We start from the raw sequence: 20,536 nt of genomic DNA on the forward strand, positions 1-20,536 counted from the left end.
AACAATGTTTCAACTCTTAATATCTTGTATTATTTTTAATCACAACTTATTCTATATTCCATAATTTAATACTCTAATTCTTGTTTAACTAAAATAATAATACATTACTTTTATCTCATTTTCTTTTTCCCACTAATTCCAATATTTCCTTTTTAATGTCAATTTTATTTGCCCAATTATTTTATTACATTTATTACCCAATATTTATTATCAATTTAACAATACTTATTATTTATCAAATCACTTTAATTCCATTTTATCAATTTACAGATTTACCCCCATCTTCCCCAAACTCATCTTCAACCTCTCCCCCCACCACCTCCTCACCTTCCATGGCTACCGTCGGCCGTTTTCCGGCTAACCCGAAACCTCACTTTCTTCGCATAATCTCACTACCGATAACCCGATCTACAAGTTTCCATCACCCATTTTTCCAAAAATCAATACCCACCCATTTTCCGGCCAAACTCTCTCTCTCTCTCTCTCTCTCTCTCTCTCTCTCTCTCTCTCTCTCTCTCTCTCTCTCTCTCTCTCTCTCTCTTCTTCACTTTCTCTCCCTCTCTCTCTCGTTCTCTCTCTCTCTCGCTCTCTCTCTCTCCCTCTCTCGTTCTTTTCTCCCGGCCACCAGCAACGGCGTTACGCCACCGCCTGCACCATCGCCACCACCACATCGGTGGTGGTTCCGCCTTCATCCCTCCCACACACACTGCAACGTATACACATAAACAAAACACATAACACAGAACCTTCCCTCCTTTCCTGCAACCTCCGTTTTCCGCCACCGCATCGGAAACCACCGCCGGCGACTCAACGGCCGCGGTGGCTCCGCCCCTTCCTCTCCTCCTCCGACGGCCAAACAACTCACACACAGATACTCTTCCTCCTATTTGTAATTGGGGCTAACTACAACAACTCACATCTGTAAACAAAAGAACAACAAAAACCTAATTTTACTACATCCTTCCCCTTTCACCCGTAACCCCCTTTTGTTGTAAAAAAACAAATAAATCCCAAGCCCCCTTTAATTACATCTTAGCAATTTGTTATATGTATAATTAAAACTCAAATCTGAAATCTTGCAATACAGTGCCAAAAATTATTTCACTGACAATAACAACAATACTAATCTAATCCCTAATTATTTACTGAAAATAAATTAAGGATAATGACACCAATCTTAATAAATTCATGAAAGATAAGAAAAATGCAGTAGTTATCTTGAATGCAAATGAGTTGAGTTACACAATCTCCTAATTTCTCTCTATCTCTTGATCTTTTACTTCTTCAGAGACGTAGTGTACAATGAGATGGTTAAACTAGGTAACTCTTATTGGAACATTATTTTATTATTCTCTAAAAAAAATCTCACTCTAGACTCTTCTTTGGAAAATATCTCACATCTAGGTCCTTCCATTCAAACTATCTAACAAGCTTCACTTATAAGCCAAGTATTTAATTTTATTTATTATTTTTCTTTATGATGAAAAGATTATTACTAACGCAATTAAAAAATATAAAGAAAAAAAAATCCTAGGTGAGTTAAATTAAAATATCTTGAAACAATTATGGTACTAATTTTATTGAGTCTCAAAATACATAATTAACAGAATTAAAATCTAACAAAATAATTTTACTAGATAAAATAAAATAGTATTCTAAATAAATTAATTAGTTGCTCCAAATTTAAAAAAAAAGTAAATTTATAAAATTAATGACTAATAATTATTATCAATAAAAATAGGGATCTCCGCACACACAATAAAATTTTTAAACGACTAATAAAAATTTTTAAAAATTAATTCTAGCCTCAAATTTTATTTAATTATTTAATTATTTATTTATTTATCTATTTATTATTATTTTTATCCGGGTACAAAAATAAAATTTTCTCTAGGGCAAAAATTTATAAATTTTCGAGGCAGTTTAAATTAAAAATTAGAATATTACTTGAGTTTTGTCGGTCGTTACATCGAATAACTCTTTCAATGAAATAAATTATGATCATATTTTTATGTAGTATAAAGATTAAATTGTGCGGTCATATGACATTTTTTTAGCAATCCTAATTTTTTTTCTTAATACCAAACTTGAATTCATTGGATTTAATTAATTACATTTTTAATGAAATATGAAAAAAAATCTTAATAAAATTTGGTCCCTAAATTGAAAAATTATCGATTAGCATGATTTAATATAATTGTAAATTCTATAATATGTCGTCTTGTATTTATATTGAATGGATTAGTTTAAGAAAAATAGTAGCCGAACATATTATTTATCAAATATAAAATATCAATATGGGCAGCAATTCAATATTATTTTTTGATTAAATTATTGCAATATGTTAACGTTAAGAAAATTATGTAATATATAAATTTTTGAAAAAGTATTTGAATAAAATATGTATTATTATTATGTTTTTATTGAGTATAAATATTTAATCGCATAACAATTCAATATCATTCTAAATGATCTTCCTAATATCTATTAAATATTAAGATTAATATTCATTTAATGTAGTTAATTATAGTATGAATGAAATGAAATTTAAAAAATTATTAGAAAAAGGATAATTTTAGGTTGATTCCCAATATAGTGTATAGAATATTTAATTAAAAGTAGTTTGATTAGTCGAGACTTGAATATAATTATCTGGCAATAGGTCATTCATTATTTAAATATTTATATTTATATCATTTATATATAGCGATATAAATTTAACTAAATCAACTTAGTTGAAAATGATTTATAAATTAATTTATCTTTAATTTTTTTTCATATATATTTATATAATGAAGGAGCAATTGCCAAAAAAAATCATCAAAATTAAAAAAAAATGTTTTATAAGTGTAGACCATACAAAAGACACGTTTTTTTTTCTTTTTAAATATGACTCTCAATTCATTGTCTTGGAATATATTTTAGAAGATTTGCTAACATTTTTTTTACTAAATTATTTGTTATCTACCTTCTTGTGAGAAAACATTTTCAACCAACTTCATCTCTAAAACTTGCTTTCTCTCTAGTCTTGTATCACATAATTGACATTATATTTACCTATTTCCTTAGACCTAGTGTACCAGATGGACTATGCATAGAAAATTTATTCATGCTGTTGTTTCAAATCTGGTGCATTTGCCAAATGATAATTTGATCAATCAACTCTTATAAATCCATGACCTTTCTTGCTCTATAAGTTTTGAAACAAATTTATTAAGTGAATCTTGTCATTTGCAAGTGCTTGTAACAGCAAGCTATACCATCAGGAAATTTAATATATAGAGATAAAATGTATAAAGAATAATGTACACAGTTTGACAATATTATATATAAATCGGCAATCATCCTCAAATTTTGTATTAACAGAGGATCCATCCAACAAAGTATAAAGTAAATTTATAAACCTATATAACAAAAAATGAATTTTGAGTAATGTTTAATGACTAACACAATATTTTTAAAAGATACAGTACTCAGAGAATATAATCAGTTAGCATACAAATGATTTGAACCCCTCGATACAACAAAAAGGTACTTGTAACCAACATAGGAATTAGATGAGGGCTAAACTCCCATTTCTTTTCCTCACTTAAAACAAAAAGGTTCTTGTATTCAACAATTTTACCACCTGTGAATGTTGAGCTCTCTTGATACGTGATGTGGTATCCCTCGATCTTTTTTGACCTATCTGAAAATACATAGTCAACATGAACACATACAAACATACCCAGCATTACCCGAAACTATGAAATAAACCTTGCTCGTCCATGTTGCAATAAGCTGAGAAAAAAATACCAATATCCACAAAGATGAAACAGTTGTTAGTATTCCCTATACCAGCATTTTACAATATTGACAAATTTAGTAGAAGTATTTTAAGATTTATAATTATACCCATAAAATATATGGACATATATAAGAGAAAAAATTAAGGTGAAATTATATATGTAGAATACCTTAGCAATTGATATATGTAGAATAACTTGAATATCTCTGCAAGTGTACTGTAGTTTTTATTCCTTTTGTTATATGTTCTCTAACCATAGACAACATGTTACAATCTGAGTAAAACATTCCAAGGTATTGCTTCCAGCGCCACTCATTCGCTGACCATCAAACTTCAAACCTCTATAGCTTCACATAGATATTCTGTATCTACCATGACTTTGCAAGCCCCATCGTAGAGAAATTGAAACCTGCACCAATACCTTTCTTATACATTGCATTGGTTATTTGATGTGCCTTGACTGTGGCCACTTATACGAACACAAGATTTAGTGCTGGCAGTGCCATATAATGTGCTGGTCCTTCTTGATGTTAATGTGGAAGTTATATTTAATGAGTTTATGTGCATCATTCTACATAAAAATATTTATAGACATGATCGTATTTATGTTCAGTTAGAATCCATATGATTAGAAAAAAATCATGTTAAGACCCCATGCAAAATGAATTACCTTAAACCATTAGTACCACCTGAGTTATAGAATGCTTCAAACCAGCACCTCACGACAATATCAGAACACTATTTTTTAATCTCAGTACCCTAATCTAAGCCTACATTAAATACAATAAAAAAAATCAGGTCAGGCATGTAAGAATTTAGATCATCAAGCAGTTCATTTGGACTTGGTTACAAAACCTCATACTTCTGAATTAAAATAAATAAACCCATATACAACCTACTAAGTCTCCCCTCAATTCCTCCAAAGTTTCTAATTTCTAAATTTCTTACCAACAAATGAAAAATAATTAAGAAAAGAAATTATTTTACCTTTAAAATTAATAAGATCAACATATGTAATTAATAAGATAAACATAACTAAGTTATTATTGTTAAAGACATGAAACATTAAATTTTATAACAAAATTAATTATACTTTAGTTTTTCTACGAAAACACCGATAATTATGATCTAACACTGACTGCACACCATCATTAATTATAAGGTAAGTTAAGAAGGTGCATTAAGTCCACATTTATCACTTGATCTTACTTTAAGTGTTAATATATGAGCTGACCAACATAAACGTCTCTGGAGTTTGCACACTAATAGCTACCTTGTTCTTTGATTCAACAATTTTAACGCTCTCTGTGGAAACCCCTTTCGATAAAGGTTCATCAGACATATTTTCTTTTACTTTTAATTCCTCTAAAAGGTAAAACTCCTCTTAAAGGGCTATACATTGCCATATATAATAATGAAAAGAAAAATGTTATGAACATGATATGACCCATCATAAATAGTAAGACTGAAAATTTTATTTGCCTAAGCTGCGATTTTATTGGCAAGAATATACTTTTACAGAAGTAGTTCTTTCGAGCAGCAACTATTGCTCTGCCAACATCTTATTTATCACCTATAGTATTATAAGCAATCACATCTTCTGTTCTGGGGTCCAAATCTTAAAATGTATTCCACGTAACAATGCTCATGTTCATGCATGAATTGCATCTATCCGACATGTCAAATAGTGAAAGAAATTATTATTTGTGAAATATCTCATGTAATATTGTTTTGTCCTTTCTATGTACCTGGGTGATTGTAGACAAACTTTATAATTTTCAACTGATACAACATCAACAAATTGTCCATCACCCATCTTGGAAGTTGTCGATATAACGGTGCACGTGCAATACAAACCTAAGTAGGAATAGGCTGAAGGTGTTAGGTTCTTCTCATTTTCACATGCACATTTCTAACATCAAAATGTATTTTACATATTATCTTGAAAATCAAATAAAAACAGAAACTAAGAAAACATGTGTTACTTAACATAGTTAATAATACAAAAGGACATTTACCTGGATCTGAGGGATTCTGCATTTATTAGAGGAGTTAGATCACATAGAATTAGGCATCATATACTTTGTTTCTATAGTCAACATATATAATAAAAAATTTCTTTGATAATCATTATGAAATTGAATAATTTCAAGATTTTAATAAAAATATCATGACAAAGCTACATTGATTCAATAATCAAGTTTCTTAAAATTTAAATATTCTGGAGAAAATATGACAAAATAGAGCTAATGTATTGTAACATTCAAATAATACACGCAATGTGCGGGTACATAACCTGGATGGTTGCAATATTATAAATATTCTCTTCAAATCTCACATCAATTTTCTCGAGCTCTTGCAATCCCCGTTGTCCATATAAGGGGAGATACCTCTTCAAAGTGTCCATTCTACACAAAAATAATAATAAAATATAACGTAGTCATGAAGCTAAAAATTAAAGATATATGTCTTCGAAAACTTTAATCCCTCTTAAATAATAAGAATATAGAGTCAAAAGGCATTAAAAAATACCAGAAAAAATACATAGAAAATCATGAAGTGAGGGGCCTTTTCAAGATTCTTCACCAGGCCAAGTTTTATAATGTACCGGATTAACAAAGTACTGATCTGGAACCTCCATTTCAACATGGAACATGTCTACAATAGTGATTTAGAAACTACTGGGGACATGTCCTCTAGAAGGGTGAGAAAACTTGATTCAGTTTTTAAAAGCAGAATCTACAAAAAATGAAGTAGTTACTTGAAGTTTGCATCGTGTGTCCTCCACCATTGCAGATAATTGTACCACTGGTTTGATATTCTTGATGAGTCTAAAATCAAAACATAATAAAAAAAATCCTGCATACTTTGCTGAGCCAATCCTGGCACTGCTGATTCGCTGATCTAGCATTGCTACGCGATAATCCTACCGAGCCTGAAATAAAAGAAGTAAAATAATTTTGCTACATACTTTGCTGAGCCATTGCCATTCATACATCAAAATTCACTGTCCAAAATACATAGCCTAGATATGTCAACATAATATGATAAATACAATAACATATATAAACATTGTCCAACCCGCTGAACTCTAATAACAATGAAAGAAAATAAATACATATGGCAAAAGTTTAATCTGAACTCTAATAAAAAATTAAATTCTTGCAAGGTTGTAAAATACTTCCTCAAAAAAAATATTTGATGTTATATTCTCACTTGATCAATTTTTGTTGATGTATTGAGCTAACTATTTTTGAGTACCTGGTCATAGATATATCTATAAAGTCTTAGAATATTATGGTGATGTGATGGGAAGGTGAGAAAACTTGATTCGATTTTTATAAGAAGAATCTACAAAAAATGAAGTAGTGACCTGAAGTTCGCATTGTGTATCCTCCACCGCTGCAGATAATTGTACCACTGGTTTGATTTTCATGATGAGTATAAAATCAAATCATAATTAAAGAATTTTGATGCATACTTTGCTGAGCCAATTCTAGTACAGCTGAATTGGTGATTTAGCACTACTATGCGAAAATCCCACATAACCTGAAATAAAAGAATTTTGCTGCATACTTTGTTGAGCCATGACCATTCATACATCAAAATTCACTGTCCAAAATACATAGCCCACACATGTCAACATAAAATGATAAATACAATAACATATACGAACATCATCCAACCTGCTGAACCCTAATAAAAATGAAAGGAAATAAACACAGATGCTAAAGGTTTAATCTGGACCCTAATAACAAATTAAATTTTTGGAAGGTTGTAAAAAACGTCCTCAAAAAAAATTACTGTTATATTCTTACTTGATCAATTTTTGTTGATGTATTGAGCTAACTATTTTTGAGTACCTGATCATAGATATATCCATAAAGCCTTATAATATTAGGGTGCCGTGATAATTTTGGATACCTTCTTTATGGCGTAGCTGATGCTCCATCAGGGCCAACTCATTGTGCATATACTTTCCAATCACCACACAATCATCAAAAAACTAATATTTAATTTTTTACAAAATAAAAAGACAACATATGATGGGAAAGTAGATGGAGATCATGTATATGAATCCAAATGCTTATACGAAAATAACATAAGTTCAAGAATCTAAAGATTGAAAAAAGGACTGGCCGTCTTTTCCCTCAGTAGATACACATGCCCGAACTTTCCTTTTCCAAAAGGCTTCCCAACGTCAAAGTCAATAAGTGTCAACCGTTTCTTCTTCGCAGATGAAACCTCAGTGGATGCTTACAAAATCACATTATCAAAAATAATAATTGAGGTCCACAACAAAATAAACAAATCATTCAGTTTCATCAAACTTTAACTTTTAGCTAAAACCTATGAATCCAAAAATATAGTTGTTCCTAAAATCAAATTATGAAAATGAGGCAACATCGTAAGACAACATTTACATATACACAATTAATAATCAAATTATTAAACTCTACCTAATTTCGACAAACTATAATAATCATCTGCTTACTAAAAACACGAAAAATCATCTTTGGTTAGACTAATAATTCATAATAACATTGAGAACAGATTAGTTGAAACAATAAAAAAACCAAGTAACTATCTCTAGATAGATGAAAAATACAAACATAAATAAGATAAATTAATTTACACTTTCTCATCCTTCATTTTAAAACCATTCTTCAAGAAAACAACAAAAATAACAAAACAAAGTTATTTAGAATCACAATCAAACAGTTAGAGTGCAAAACCTAAGTTTTTATATAATCGAAACATTAATGAAAACATAGGCATACTTTTGAATTATTAATGAAATACAATGATTACCCGCTTTTCAGAGGAAGCCATCGGTAATCATCTGTAAAAATATAATTCAAAATTATGAGGATCATAGAAATAAAGAATCAAATACATGAATAAGCATATATATGTGTTTACATATTACAAATTCACAGAGATATGTATGGATAATGATATCGTGATTGTAGACGTAGTCGATGGAACATGGAACGAATGAGAAGATCAGAGGAGGCTGGAGTTATGCAGCAGTTTCGAGAGAGAATAATTCAAAGAAATTCAAACGTACTATTCAGTTGTTACAATCAGGGAGTGAGTTAGGTGTATATTAGGTTAGTTTCTAAATGGTTATAATGGATATAAATGTGAAAGATCCATGGATATGTGTATGATATAAAGTTTTATGTGTAAAAAAATAAAATGGATCATGGGTCATGGGATGGGTAAATTTATGGGTAAATCTTATATAGACAATAATCGCCTTTAAGATTATATAGATTACTAGATTAAAACCCGTGCGATGCACGGACTTTTTATAATATTATATTATTTTTTTAAATTTCAATCTAATTTTAATTCTTTAATTTGATTATTTGATATTTTAAATGACATGATTTAATGATAAGTATATTAATCTATGTTAATGAATTTTTAAAGAAGAGCTATCTAAAAAAAGTAATATTACTCAATGAATTTTTTTTATTTGATATTTGTACGTGTGAACATAATTTTTTTTAATTAAAAGTTTATATCAATAGTAGACGAATTAGTTTATATCAATAGTAGACGAATTATGATATTACATTCTTTTCATCTTTGAATTAATAGTTTACATTTTTTTATTTTAATCCGAGATTTATTACACCGACCAAATCATTGCAATTTTTTTAAACCTGGATCAATAACCCGAAAGAATTTTATTTTAATTGATCGAATTATAATTTGATTTTAATTTTTTTAAACTTGGATCAGTTGTATAATGTGTTTTAGCCTGGATGAATATTATAATTCTTTTGTTTTAGTCCGGTTCAATAGTATTTATTATTTTGTTTTAATTTGAGACACATCATACCAACGAAATCCATTTAACTATATTTTGTTTGTTTTATATTTTATTTTAGCACATATAAAATATATAATTTTGTTTAAGCTCGAATGTAATTCAATTGGTTGTTATAGTAAATATAATTTTGGAATTTAAATAAATAAAAATTAAATTAGTAGAATAAGTTGATTTTAATATCAATTTGAATAATATAGATTTCGATATAAATTAGAATAATAGGTTAACTTAAATATCGGTTAGATTAATATAGAGTTTGATATTAATTAAAATTTAAATTGGTGGGAAAAAGTTAACCTCGATATGAATTAAAAGTGCGATGCACAGACTTTATATAATTATATATAATTTTTATAAAAATTTAACTTGAATTGAATCCCTAAATTCATTCATTTAATATCACTTAGAATAATATAGAGTTCGATATAAATTAGAATTTAAATTTAGTAGAGGGAATTGACTTCAATATTATTTAGAATTAAAATTGATCGAGCGACCGACCAACCATACAACCAATCAAACTTTTAATATTTTGTCTATTGTAATATAGTATAGATAAATAGATCGGTAGATAGTATAGGTGATAATACAACTAATATATATAAAAAATATTAAAGGATAATATTGTAACTATTAAAATTTTTAAAATTTCATTTATTATATAATTATATGTATAATAATATAATAATATAATATAAATATATATGGTATAGAAGTATAAAATGTACAATAAAACATTAGTATCACAATAGTTATTGATTTACTTTACACGACAATATAATTATGGTGACTGTGTTTCAGGAGGCTTCTCATTAGGAATCTTAAAAAAGGTAAGAGGTTCTGAACTAATCTGGTTAGTCACGAGGAATTAATAATTCCTAATTTCCTGCTATATGTCATCCTTAACTTGTTAACTTACTATTATAATATAACATAGATAGATATACACAATTATATTCATCGTACAAAACATTCAAATATGTGTAGAAGGTATTTGAAGTTTGCCACCCGGAGGCATCAGGCCTGTTATAAGCCCATTTTCTGTTTCTATCATTTTTTCCCAAAAGGCCCAATAAGAATTCTGTAGGAAAAATCAATCTTCTAATGGTAAAGTCTCAAGAGAAAAATCACATCTACCAAAAATTAGAATTTGGAGGTCTTAATTATCCTAATGAATCACATCTAAAACTACACAATCACAGTTGTAGGTCGTAGGTATCTATCATCTTACCATTATCTTTTAGCTAGAGCGTTTACTTGTCAATATCCAAACAAGATAAAAATGTAAGAATAATGTAACTCCTAATTTGTTGATTTTTCTGTATTAATGTCGTTTTCAATTTCAATAGTAAAATTTGATAATAATTTTTATTAATAAGGATCAGAGGGTCCACGTGTGCTTATCAAGAAGCCCCAAAGTAAAAGTTGTGGACCTCAAGTATCATATACCCACAACTTTCGATAGGGGTAGATTGTGACATATTTAAAGTTAGAAGCCCAAATAATAAAACTTTTAAAAAAATGTTTACATTACTTTATTAATAAATACATTAGCTCCCAGATGGATCTTATTTTATTTTCAACTTTTTATTTGATATAGTATTTAAGCTTTAACAAAATTGATTCTTATAAAATATACTAACAGATGTGATTTTTTATAAAAAAATGATCAAAATACATTAATTTTGAATCTACTATGTCTACGATGTCTAAAAGAAAAATATCCGTTCAAAATACTCGTTATCTACACATATCTTGTATGCGTATTTATTTTTTATTTTTTTATAGAACACGCATATAGTACATGTGTAATCTATTTTTCAAAATGAAGATCAAACCTAATATTTTTCACATCATATTACTTTCAATTTTCTAAAATGATAAATTTTTTTACCAATAAAAACACATACCTAAATTAAGAAAACTTCGCCTAGAAAAAAGGGGGAAATAAAAAAAGTTAAAAAACCTTATAATCCTGTACGCTTATGACTTATCTTTTTTTTGTAATGCTTATCTAATCTTGAAGAGATAAAAACATTGATCATGCACAAATGTGTCTATATAACAAACACATCCAACTCTACAAAATGAATCTACTTCATTTTTTTCTATTTTTGCCTAATCTTGTTTTTGCAAAATGTAATTCAAAGACAAAAAAAAACGTGTAGTCTCAAATACACATATAAGTTGAAGTTAAAAACAGAAAAAATTCTAACCTTGAAGGCATAATAATTTTACAATTAACAATTAAACGAATTATTAGTTTTATTAATATCTTTTGGAAATAAAATAAAATGATTAGTTTGATTATGTACCCTAATTGAGTACTAATCCCAACGATTTATATCCATTTGGTTAAGCCGCCAAATCATCACACTTCCCCATACTACTGTTTTCATTCACCTATACTTACACATATACATACACACAGATACCGCAGATTTTCACATAAAGCTCCTACCTTTCCCCCTATTTCGCCGGAGAATTGTCATATTCCGTTAGGTTTCCGGTCAAAATGGCGTCGGAGGATGTTAAAAGCGGCGAAACGGCGGTATCGAGGATCGTGAATCTGGCGGAAGAGGCGAAGATTGCGAGTGAAGGAGTGAAAGCTCCCACGAAGATCGCGTGGCTTTCGATTACTAAGTCTCTTTTCGCCGGCGGTATCGCTGGAGGCGTGTGAGTTTTTAATCTCTCTCGTTTTGATTCAAGTGATTCTTTTGTTTTGTGATGTTTATTTGATTATGTTTATGTGTATGTGGTTGTGTAGTTTTAGGAAATGTATTTTTTTCGATTATTTTCGTGATTGTTTGGAATAATTTATAATTGTTTTGTTTAATTCACTGTTAGATAGATGTTATGTGAATTTCTCTGAAATTGTTAGAATTTTGGATCAAGCATCTGTGTGTACATATATTGAAATGTGCATTTGTTTGATGTTTCGTGTCTGTTTTGTTGAATTGCGTACCACTTGTTTAAGTGTGAGTCTGTGTGTGTGGTTTGCTTTTTAGATTGATATATGATGTGGTTTGATTGTTGTGTTTGTGTAGGATTTGTTGGAATGTGTTAGAATGAAAGATCGAGATTATGTATGTAGAGTTATAGAAATTTGTATTTGTTTGTTTGCAATTACGTATTTTCTTCCGATCAATGATAAAACGTAGATATGTTGATGTTTCTATTGAATGGAGAGCTGCCCTTGCAAATTGGTAGGAAGAATTAAGTAAAAGACTTGATCTTTGTTGCCTATTGTTTATTTTTGTAATGTTTGTATAAAGATTGTCCCTTTTGTAATGTATGTTTTGCTTTGGCGTTGATCTGGAGTTCATATCAGATGAATGTGGGAAGTAATGTTGATTCAACTAGGAAACACTCTTCCTTTTGTGATTCCGTAATTACTTTCATGTATTGAATATGTAACAGAACCCAAATCAACTAGGAAGCAGTTATGGTTCTGTAATTACTTTTATATATTGAATATGTAACAGAACCCCATCCAAAACTTTGGGGCGCAATATGAATAGAATTTAGGAAGATTGATGGGATAATTTTCTCTGATGGATATTCGTCTGGAAGAAATAAACTTGTCTGAATTAACAGTAAATTTTTTATTCCCAACCAGATTCTTAAGAAACAGAATAAGAGGTGAATAACTTATTGCAAGTGATGGCAACATTTATAATTAAGTGTGGAACCAAACACATTTGAGTTATGCTACTATTTAATAGTTGTATATCCTAACAAATTATAAATATGATATATTCAACTAATATTAGATAGTATAAACAAAGACTTTTTAGCATTTAATACAAAACTGTCATTACAACAGCCTAAAGGTTTAGAGTTAAGAGAGATATCACTGGTAGAAAATTCACATCCGAAACTGCATATGTAGTTGCAACAACAATGTCTTTGGTCAAATCATTACCATTGATCAAAGCTTAAGAAGCAGTTTAACTGATAGAAGTATGCATTGTTTTGCATGCGTGTTGATTCTATATGCTAACTTTTTTGATTTTCCCCTTCCATTCCAGGTCTCGCACTGCGGTTGCTCCACTTGAACGGTTGAAAATTTTGCTCCAGGTAATTGTCACTGGTGGTTCGTTCATGTCATTTAAAGTTAGATGGCTCTTTCCTTGTAATAACTGGTTCTATAGCATAAGCTCTAACAGTGTCCGGAGAAAAAAATTTAATAGGCATGTGGCGAATAGTCAGCAACAATAATTACTTCTAATTATACCAATGCATTTGAGTCCTGTTTCCGTGTTGATTCTACTCTGATATTAAGAATGCTAATAATTTGTCAGCAGGCTTTTAAGTGGCTATATACCTCTTTATTGATCGTTTCTGGTTTCTTAATTAATGTAGTTTATTGATTGTAAATTTGTGAATAATAATACAATTAAATTGTCAGGGTCTCTGGTCGTACATCATGTAATTCTACGTTGGTTCTTTAAGTATGTTTGAGGTAGTTTACCTAGTTTTATTAGCTATCTTTTAACTATTACGAGAGAAAGCGTGCGACGATGATGATGCAGAATAAATATAATATAATGGGGGGCATTTTAAATGAGATGGCAGATTAATTTTAGAGTTAAATTGCAAATTTTTATTAAATTTTAGTACCTATGTTGTACCATCAAATCAACTATGAACCATAAATACTGTATATGTATAAAGGCAAGGCAGCATATTCTTAACTTGCATATTTGCTAGGTGGGAATAATTTGAGCCAGTTTTACAGATTAACCAAGTAGAAGTCATACCTTAGTGCAATATGTTCCATTATTGTCTCACTAATGTTGTTAGCTTAACTTTTTCAGGCGGCCCTCTGTTAAAATCACATCCTGTAGATAACAAACATTAAATGACTCTTTCTATTACAATCTGTGGTCCACTTAAATGGACACAGAACAATCACGTTACCAATGCAAGGGGATAGTAATAATTTTATCCACTTAACAGTTAAGTTATCATTCCAAGTGGCTACTATGGTTGTCTTCACCTGTCATCAGTGGCATCATAACCATCTCCCTTCAGGCCAGAGGAATTCTTTTGTTTTTCTCCTCTTCTGTCAATAATTTGGAATTTTGGATTCTTATTTCTATTGTGAATATCAAATATGGCATCATCTGTCCTTGATTCCCTACACCATCAACTTATAACCCAGGTATTGCCAGTGTATGTCTCAACTCGGTGTCTTAAACAACAACCACGTGATTTATACTTGCGTTTGTCTTTTGTTTGTGTTTCAGTCACTGGGACGGTTTAAAACGATTACATGATAAGCTTTTCACCTTCATTCATCCTGTACATGTTATTTGTAACCTTAATGCATATGTATTGGTTCAATTTGTTCTTTAATGTAATTTAAGGTGATTTATTTGATTTATTGCAGGTTCAAAACCCGCATAGCATAAAATATAATGGAACAGTTCAGGGTTTAAAATATATATGGAGAACTGAGGGTTTGCGAGGACTATTCAAAGGCAATGGTACTAATTGTGCTCGCATTGTACCAAACTCGGCCGTCAAGTTTTATAGCTACGAGGAAGCTTCCAAGTATGGTTTTGTATATTGGGCCATTGAATCTGATAGCTATAAGATATCAACTTTTTTTAATCATAGTCACTAAATGAATATGCACATCTTGAAATTATACTATTTGGATTTGACATTTGTTATGTTAATTTGAATATAATATAAGAAGTTGCTAGGGCCTTCTATTGCACCTCCTACGTGAAATCATCAGACTTTTCTTCATATGGTTACTACACTCAATAATTAATTAGGCATTATTTGTCTGCTAAATGGGTAGAAGAGAACACTATCACATAATACAGGTACATAGAGGAGAAACAACTTGCTGAGATGTTTCAATATTTCTAATTACCATAGAGTGTTGAAAGAAATTTAAGTGGCAAGTTGAAACTTTTCTGTACAAGCTGTTGGGCTCAGTACCTAGAAACAAGTTTATGCTCCGGTTATGGGAGCAACGTTTTCTGTTTCGATTCTTTTTGGAGAGAAGTTGCCAAGTGTTGTGCAACAATCCACATAGATATATAAAGTTGTACTTTTTCCGAGGTATATAGTTTGGATTTAACATTGTATAACTTCAATTTTAAAAAATAATTAAGATAGGTTGTTATAGTGCCTAGATCCACTCTACTCATGTTTGGATGTAGTCAGAAATTTTAGGCAACGCTATAATATAAGATAAGATTTTCTTGCATCTTCCAGTGTTTAGGTTTTTTTTTCAGTAAGATTTTTATTTAAATACTTGCATTGGTCTTAATTTATCTTTTATATGTGCTAAACGGATAAAAATCTAAATGGGTTATTCATGTTTGTTTTAAGGTTCTTTTCAGTTGAGGTATCAAAATCTAATGCTTTGTAATGTGTTCCAGGCGAGCATTTTAGTTTGGTGTGTGCTTTTTGTCAGATGTATTAACATTTAGGTTTTTGACTTTAACAGGGGAATATTGTGGCTCTATAGGCGGCAAACTGGAAATGGTGAGATCATTGTTTTCCTTCCTCTTAGACCTTCATTATCAATAAATGCTGCATTATATTATAACTACTAGACATCAGCATAATACTTTTTACGTGTTTATATGGTTAGGTTTTTCCATTTAGCAAAAACAAATAAAGGTTTTTTGTCACTTTTTTTCTGAAATATCTTGAGTTGCTACCTTGGCAAGAGGTTCCACACTTGAATTGCAATATGTCTATATGGTTTGAGTTAAGTCGTTGCTGACCATGTCGACTGCCTTAAATTGAATTTGTATTTTGTTGAAAACACTTGCACGTTGGGCTAGCTTTTTTAAGCATTAGGCTTTAAGTTGTTCCTTGTTAATTTTTAAAAGTTTCTCCATGTAAGTTTCCTTTCAGATCTCTTCACTGTTCTCTGTATCTACCTTCGTTTCTTTCTAATTCCAAAACTTTATAGAGAGTTCCTCCATGTAAGTTTCCTTCCTTGCAGATCTCTTCACCGTTCTCTTTATCTAACTTAGTTTCTTTCTAGTTTCAAAACTTTTTTGAGAATTCTTTCATGTCAGGTGAGTGCGCACCTGTAAATTTCACTTATTGGAATGGTCTTTGTTATGTTATGACCCGCTTTCTGGAGACCAATTAGGAAAGTTCCACTTACTCATGTAGATCTTGGGCAGAAATCACATTAAAAAAAGGATATTGAGACAAATGATGTCTTGGATCAGAAGTGATTTTTGCGTGTGTTTGAAATTTAGAAGAACTTTCCAACCCTTCTTCCCCCAGCAGGACAAGGGTTTTTATATTGAAAGTTATTGCTCCACTTTTGTATATGTATCAATAGAGAGTTACTAATATTTTTAAAAGAAGATCATACGGCTTGTCAGATATTTATAGATTTAGTTCTTCGAAGTTGCACTACACGCAAAGACACGCATATTCCTGTACATCTTTTAACTTTCCAAGCAGCAGTCTCCACTCTCCATATCATCCCAAATAAATTCACTCTTAAGAAGCCCCGACGGTTTGATATGGGTAATGGCATGTAATATATATTTGTTTGGGGGAGTTGCGGAGAAATGGGGCAGGTACGGGACTTGCATATTCTCGTGAGGAAAACCAACCTTGTAAGTCCTCACGAGAATATTTCATATTTGCTGAATTTAGATTCAACAGATGATTTAGAATATTTCATGGTATAAATTGTATGATGTGAAGAGTGCATATCTGTCTAGCAATTCTAATGTGAACTACAAAGGATAATTGTTTCCAGAGCCATGCAATTTATTACTTATAGTTTTTCTCACTGTCTGCTTGCAGAGGATGCTGAACTCACTCCTCTTTTACGCCTTGGAGCGGGAGCTTGTGCTGGAATAATTGCTATGTCAGCAACCTATCCTATGGACCTGGTACGAGGTCGGCTAACAGTCCAGGTATAGTTTGCACAATATTAATGATTAAATTTAGGCTGGTCAAAGGTCTGTGCAGAAGAATCAGGTACACACTAGTTTATATCAGGGAGTTCATCTGTTGTGCTTCAATTTGCAGTCAGGCAACTCTCCAAGCCAGTATAGAGGAATTGCTCATGCACTTGCTACGGTCCTCCGTGAAGAAGGACCCCGTGCATTGTACAAAGGATGGCTTCCTTCTGTCATTGGAGTTGTAAGTATAAATTATCTAGTTCCGGCTGTTTTCTTACCCGAATTATGATTATGTGAACCTCAAATGTCTATCATGAGTTTAAGTTAGTCATAGATATATGTGCATGTGCAGCTCAGTTTCTGCTTAAAATGTTTTCAGTGTAAATGTCTCTGCATAAAATAGTTGTGTTTTGCATACTAATATAAAGTGTGTCCTGCTTAATTAATGAAGTTATTATGTTAGTATCTTATGTCTTGAGTTATGCATAGGATTAATAAACAAGAACTTGCTCTTTCCGCAGATAAATTAACCCCTGCATCTAACAATTCCATGTATGATCTATCATAATAACTGTCTGTGCATGTCTTCCTAGGTTATTTATATTGGTAGTGTTCGCACAGGTGTTTGAAATATATCAGATCTGACAATCGGAAAAAATATAGGGGCATATATCTTAGTGTCCAAAGAAACGTGTATGAACTGTAGTTATTATGATATGATTGGATAATTATGTCCCAGCGATATTAATATATAAATCTTAAAAGAGCACGGATTATTTAACGGAGCTTAGTAGCTTACTACTAAATTAGATTAGTAGTTTATATGTTTTGTTGATTAATTATAGACTGTATACTCTACCCTTTAGAACCAAGTGTATAGTTGGTTATCCATATCATGAGTTCGTAGTTAGTACCTGACATATTGAAGTAAGTTAATTGATAAATTGAGGTCCTCCTTGACATACTGTCATGGATGTGTAAAGGCATGCGATTCTTGTCACAAAGTGTCGTTGGTTATGGACAAGCTGTTGAGAATTGTTTTTGTCCAATTTTTTTATTGAACTACCAAGTATCTAGGCGAACTTGTTTGTCTTTAAGAAGCCTGACAAGGTTCGTGTTGGCGTTTGTAGGTTCCTTATGTGGGCCTCAACTTTGCTGTGTATGAATCGTTAAAAGATTGGTTGGTCAAATCCAGACCGTTTGGACTTGTGGATGACACTGAGTTGGGTGTTACAACAAAGCTTGCATGTGGTGCTGCAGCTGGAACTGTGGGCCAGACAGTTGCCTATCCTCTTGATGTTATCCGTAGAAGAATGCAGATGGTGGGCTGGAAAGATGCATCTGCAGTTGTTACCGGTGATGGAAAGGCCCAAGCTCGACTTGAATATACTGGTATGGTTGACGCATTTAGGAAAACAGTTCGTCACGAAGGGTTTGGAGCTTTATACAAGGGATTGGTTCCCAATTCCGTAAAGGTTAGTATATTAAATCAAAATATCAAATCATATTCCGATCATCTGATATCTACACTATTTATTGTAGACATGGTAATTTATTTGAACAATATTTACTGTAGAAGGCATGATAGATAGTATGAACATATTCTAATTTACAATTTCTGTTCAACTTGCTTGTAAACTGGAAATCTGGAATGTCACTGGCTTGAGGTTATCAATTATTGATTAGGTTCCACCTTAAAATGAGATTAAACTTATTTTTCAATTTAAAATATATAAACTTTTTGTGTAAAATATGCACTAGTATCATACTTGCTTTGCTGTTCAAAACATTTTTATGATGCTATCATTTCTTTGTAGGTGGTCCCATCAATTGCAATTGCTTTTGTGACATACGAGGTAGTAAAGGACGTACTTAAGGTTGAGATGAGGATATCTGATTGAAACAAGAGGGGAAGTGCAGATTATATTTTGAACTTTGTGATAAGTTTTTTAAGCAGCAAGGAAAAGAAAGTATGACTTAATTTAAGGGGGAAGCATTTTTGCCCGGAGTTTCAAACTTTTAAGGAAATTAGAAACCCTGTTCTTGCCCGTGTTGATAGTCCACCCCATATATATACCTATCTTTTTCTATCTGCCTTACATGTAGCTTCAGTCATTCACATGCCATAAGTATTTATTGAGAAATCATTAACTAGATTATTATCCATGAATATTACTGTTACGAGCTTACCTGTTATTATTCGTGTAACATTTGGTATTTGTTATCACGTGTTTTTTATATTTGGAAGTAGTTCTATTGTCTTTAACTAGATTATTATACATCAATAATACTGTTACAAGTTTACCTGTTATTATTCGTGTAACCTTCAGTATTTCTTAGCGCGTGTTTTAGATCTTTGGAAGTAGTTTAATGGTCTTTACAAGTTGATTATTGTTCACCTATAACTTTCGTCAATGTTTGTTTCATTTGCTATTAGTAAAAGACTGAAAGTTACCTTTTAACTTTGTTCCCCTCACATTTGAGCAATTTTTCCTCTTGATAGCGCCTAAATATTTGAACTTGATAAAAAAAATATATATATTTCCAAGCCTAAAATTGGGAAAAGCACAAGTCTGGGTCCAAAATAAAATTGAAAAGTTAAACGCAGAAAAAAAGGTTAAAATATATTATGATGAAGAGTTTGTTCCAACACTTGGTTAGAAGTGATTATGGCAGTATTTAGGAAGTTCGGTTATAATTCTTCTATGAAAATAGTTTGATATATGAAGAAGGTTGGGGGTTTGTTAGGTTATTACTAGGGCCTGAAACTCAACTATTTGAGGCGAGCAGTGTTTTTGTTTTGTTGAGGTTGAGTTGGAAGAGCCTGAAACACTCGCAACACTCGACTATTACATCTCATTTCCATGTCCATAAGCTTATATCTGATTAGCTTCTTTGATGAAAGAAACGAGTTGTTGATACGACCGATTTTGAGATTAGAACAAACTCAAGTTGTGTTCCTGCCAAAGATAGTAAACCAAACTCTCCAAAACTAAT

General features: G+C 31.0%; 1 protein-coding gene across 1 annotated transcript; it reads left to right on the forward strand.

Annotated features, from left to right (window-relative positions):
- Positions 1-11,906: 11,906 nt before the first annotated feature.
- Positions 11,907-19,758, forward strand: LOC141677384 (mitochondrial adenine nucleotide transporter ADNT1-like). Its single transcript, XM_074483290.1, has 8 exons — positions 11,907-12,308; positions 13,664-13,712; positions 15,028-15,191; positions 16,105-16,142; positions 17,439-17,551; positions 17,667-17,780; positions 18,670-19,014; positions 19,357-19,758. Exons 1-8 carry the CDS (start codon positions 12,148-12,150, stop codon positions 19,438-19,440), a joined length of 1,068 nt encoding a protein of 355 aa, XP_074339391.1. The 5' UTR covers positions 11,907-12,147; the 3' UTR covers positions 19,441-19,758.
- The last annotated feature ends 778 nt before the right edge of the window (positions 19,759-20,536 follow it).

Source organism: Apium graveolens, chromosome 8 (genome assembly GCF_009905375.1).
Source record: "Apium graveolens cultivar Ventura chromosome 8, ASM990537v1, whole genome shotgun sequence".
Classification (NCBI taxonomy): domain Eukaryota; kingdom Viridiplantae; phylum Streptophyta; class Magnoliopsida; order Apiales; family Apiaceae; genus Apium; species Apium graveolens.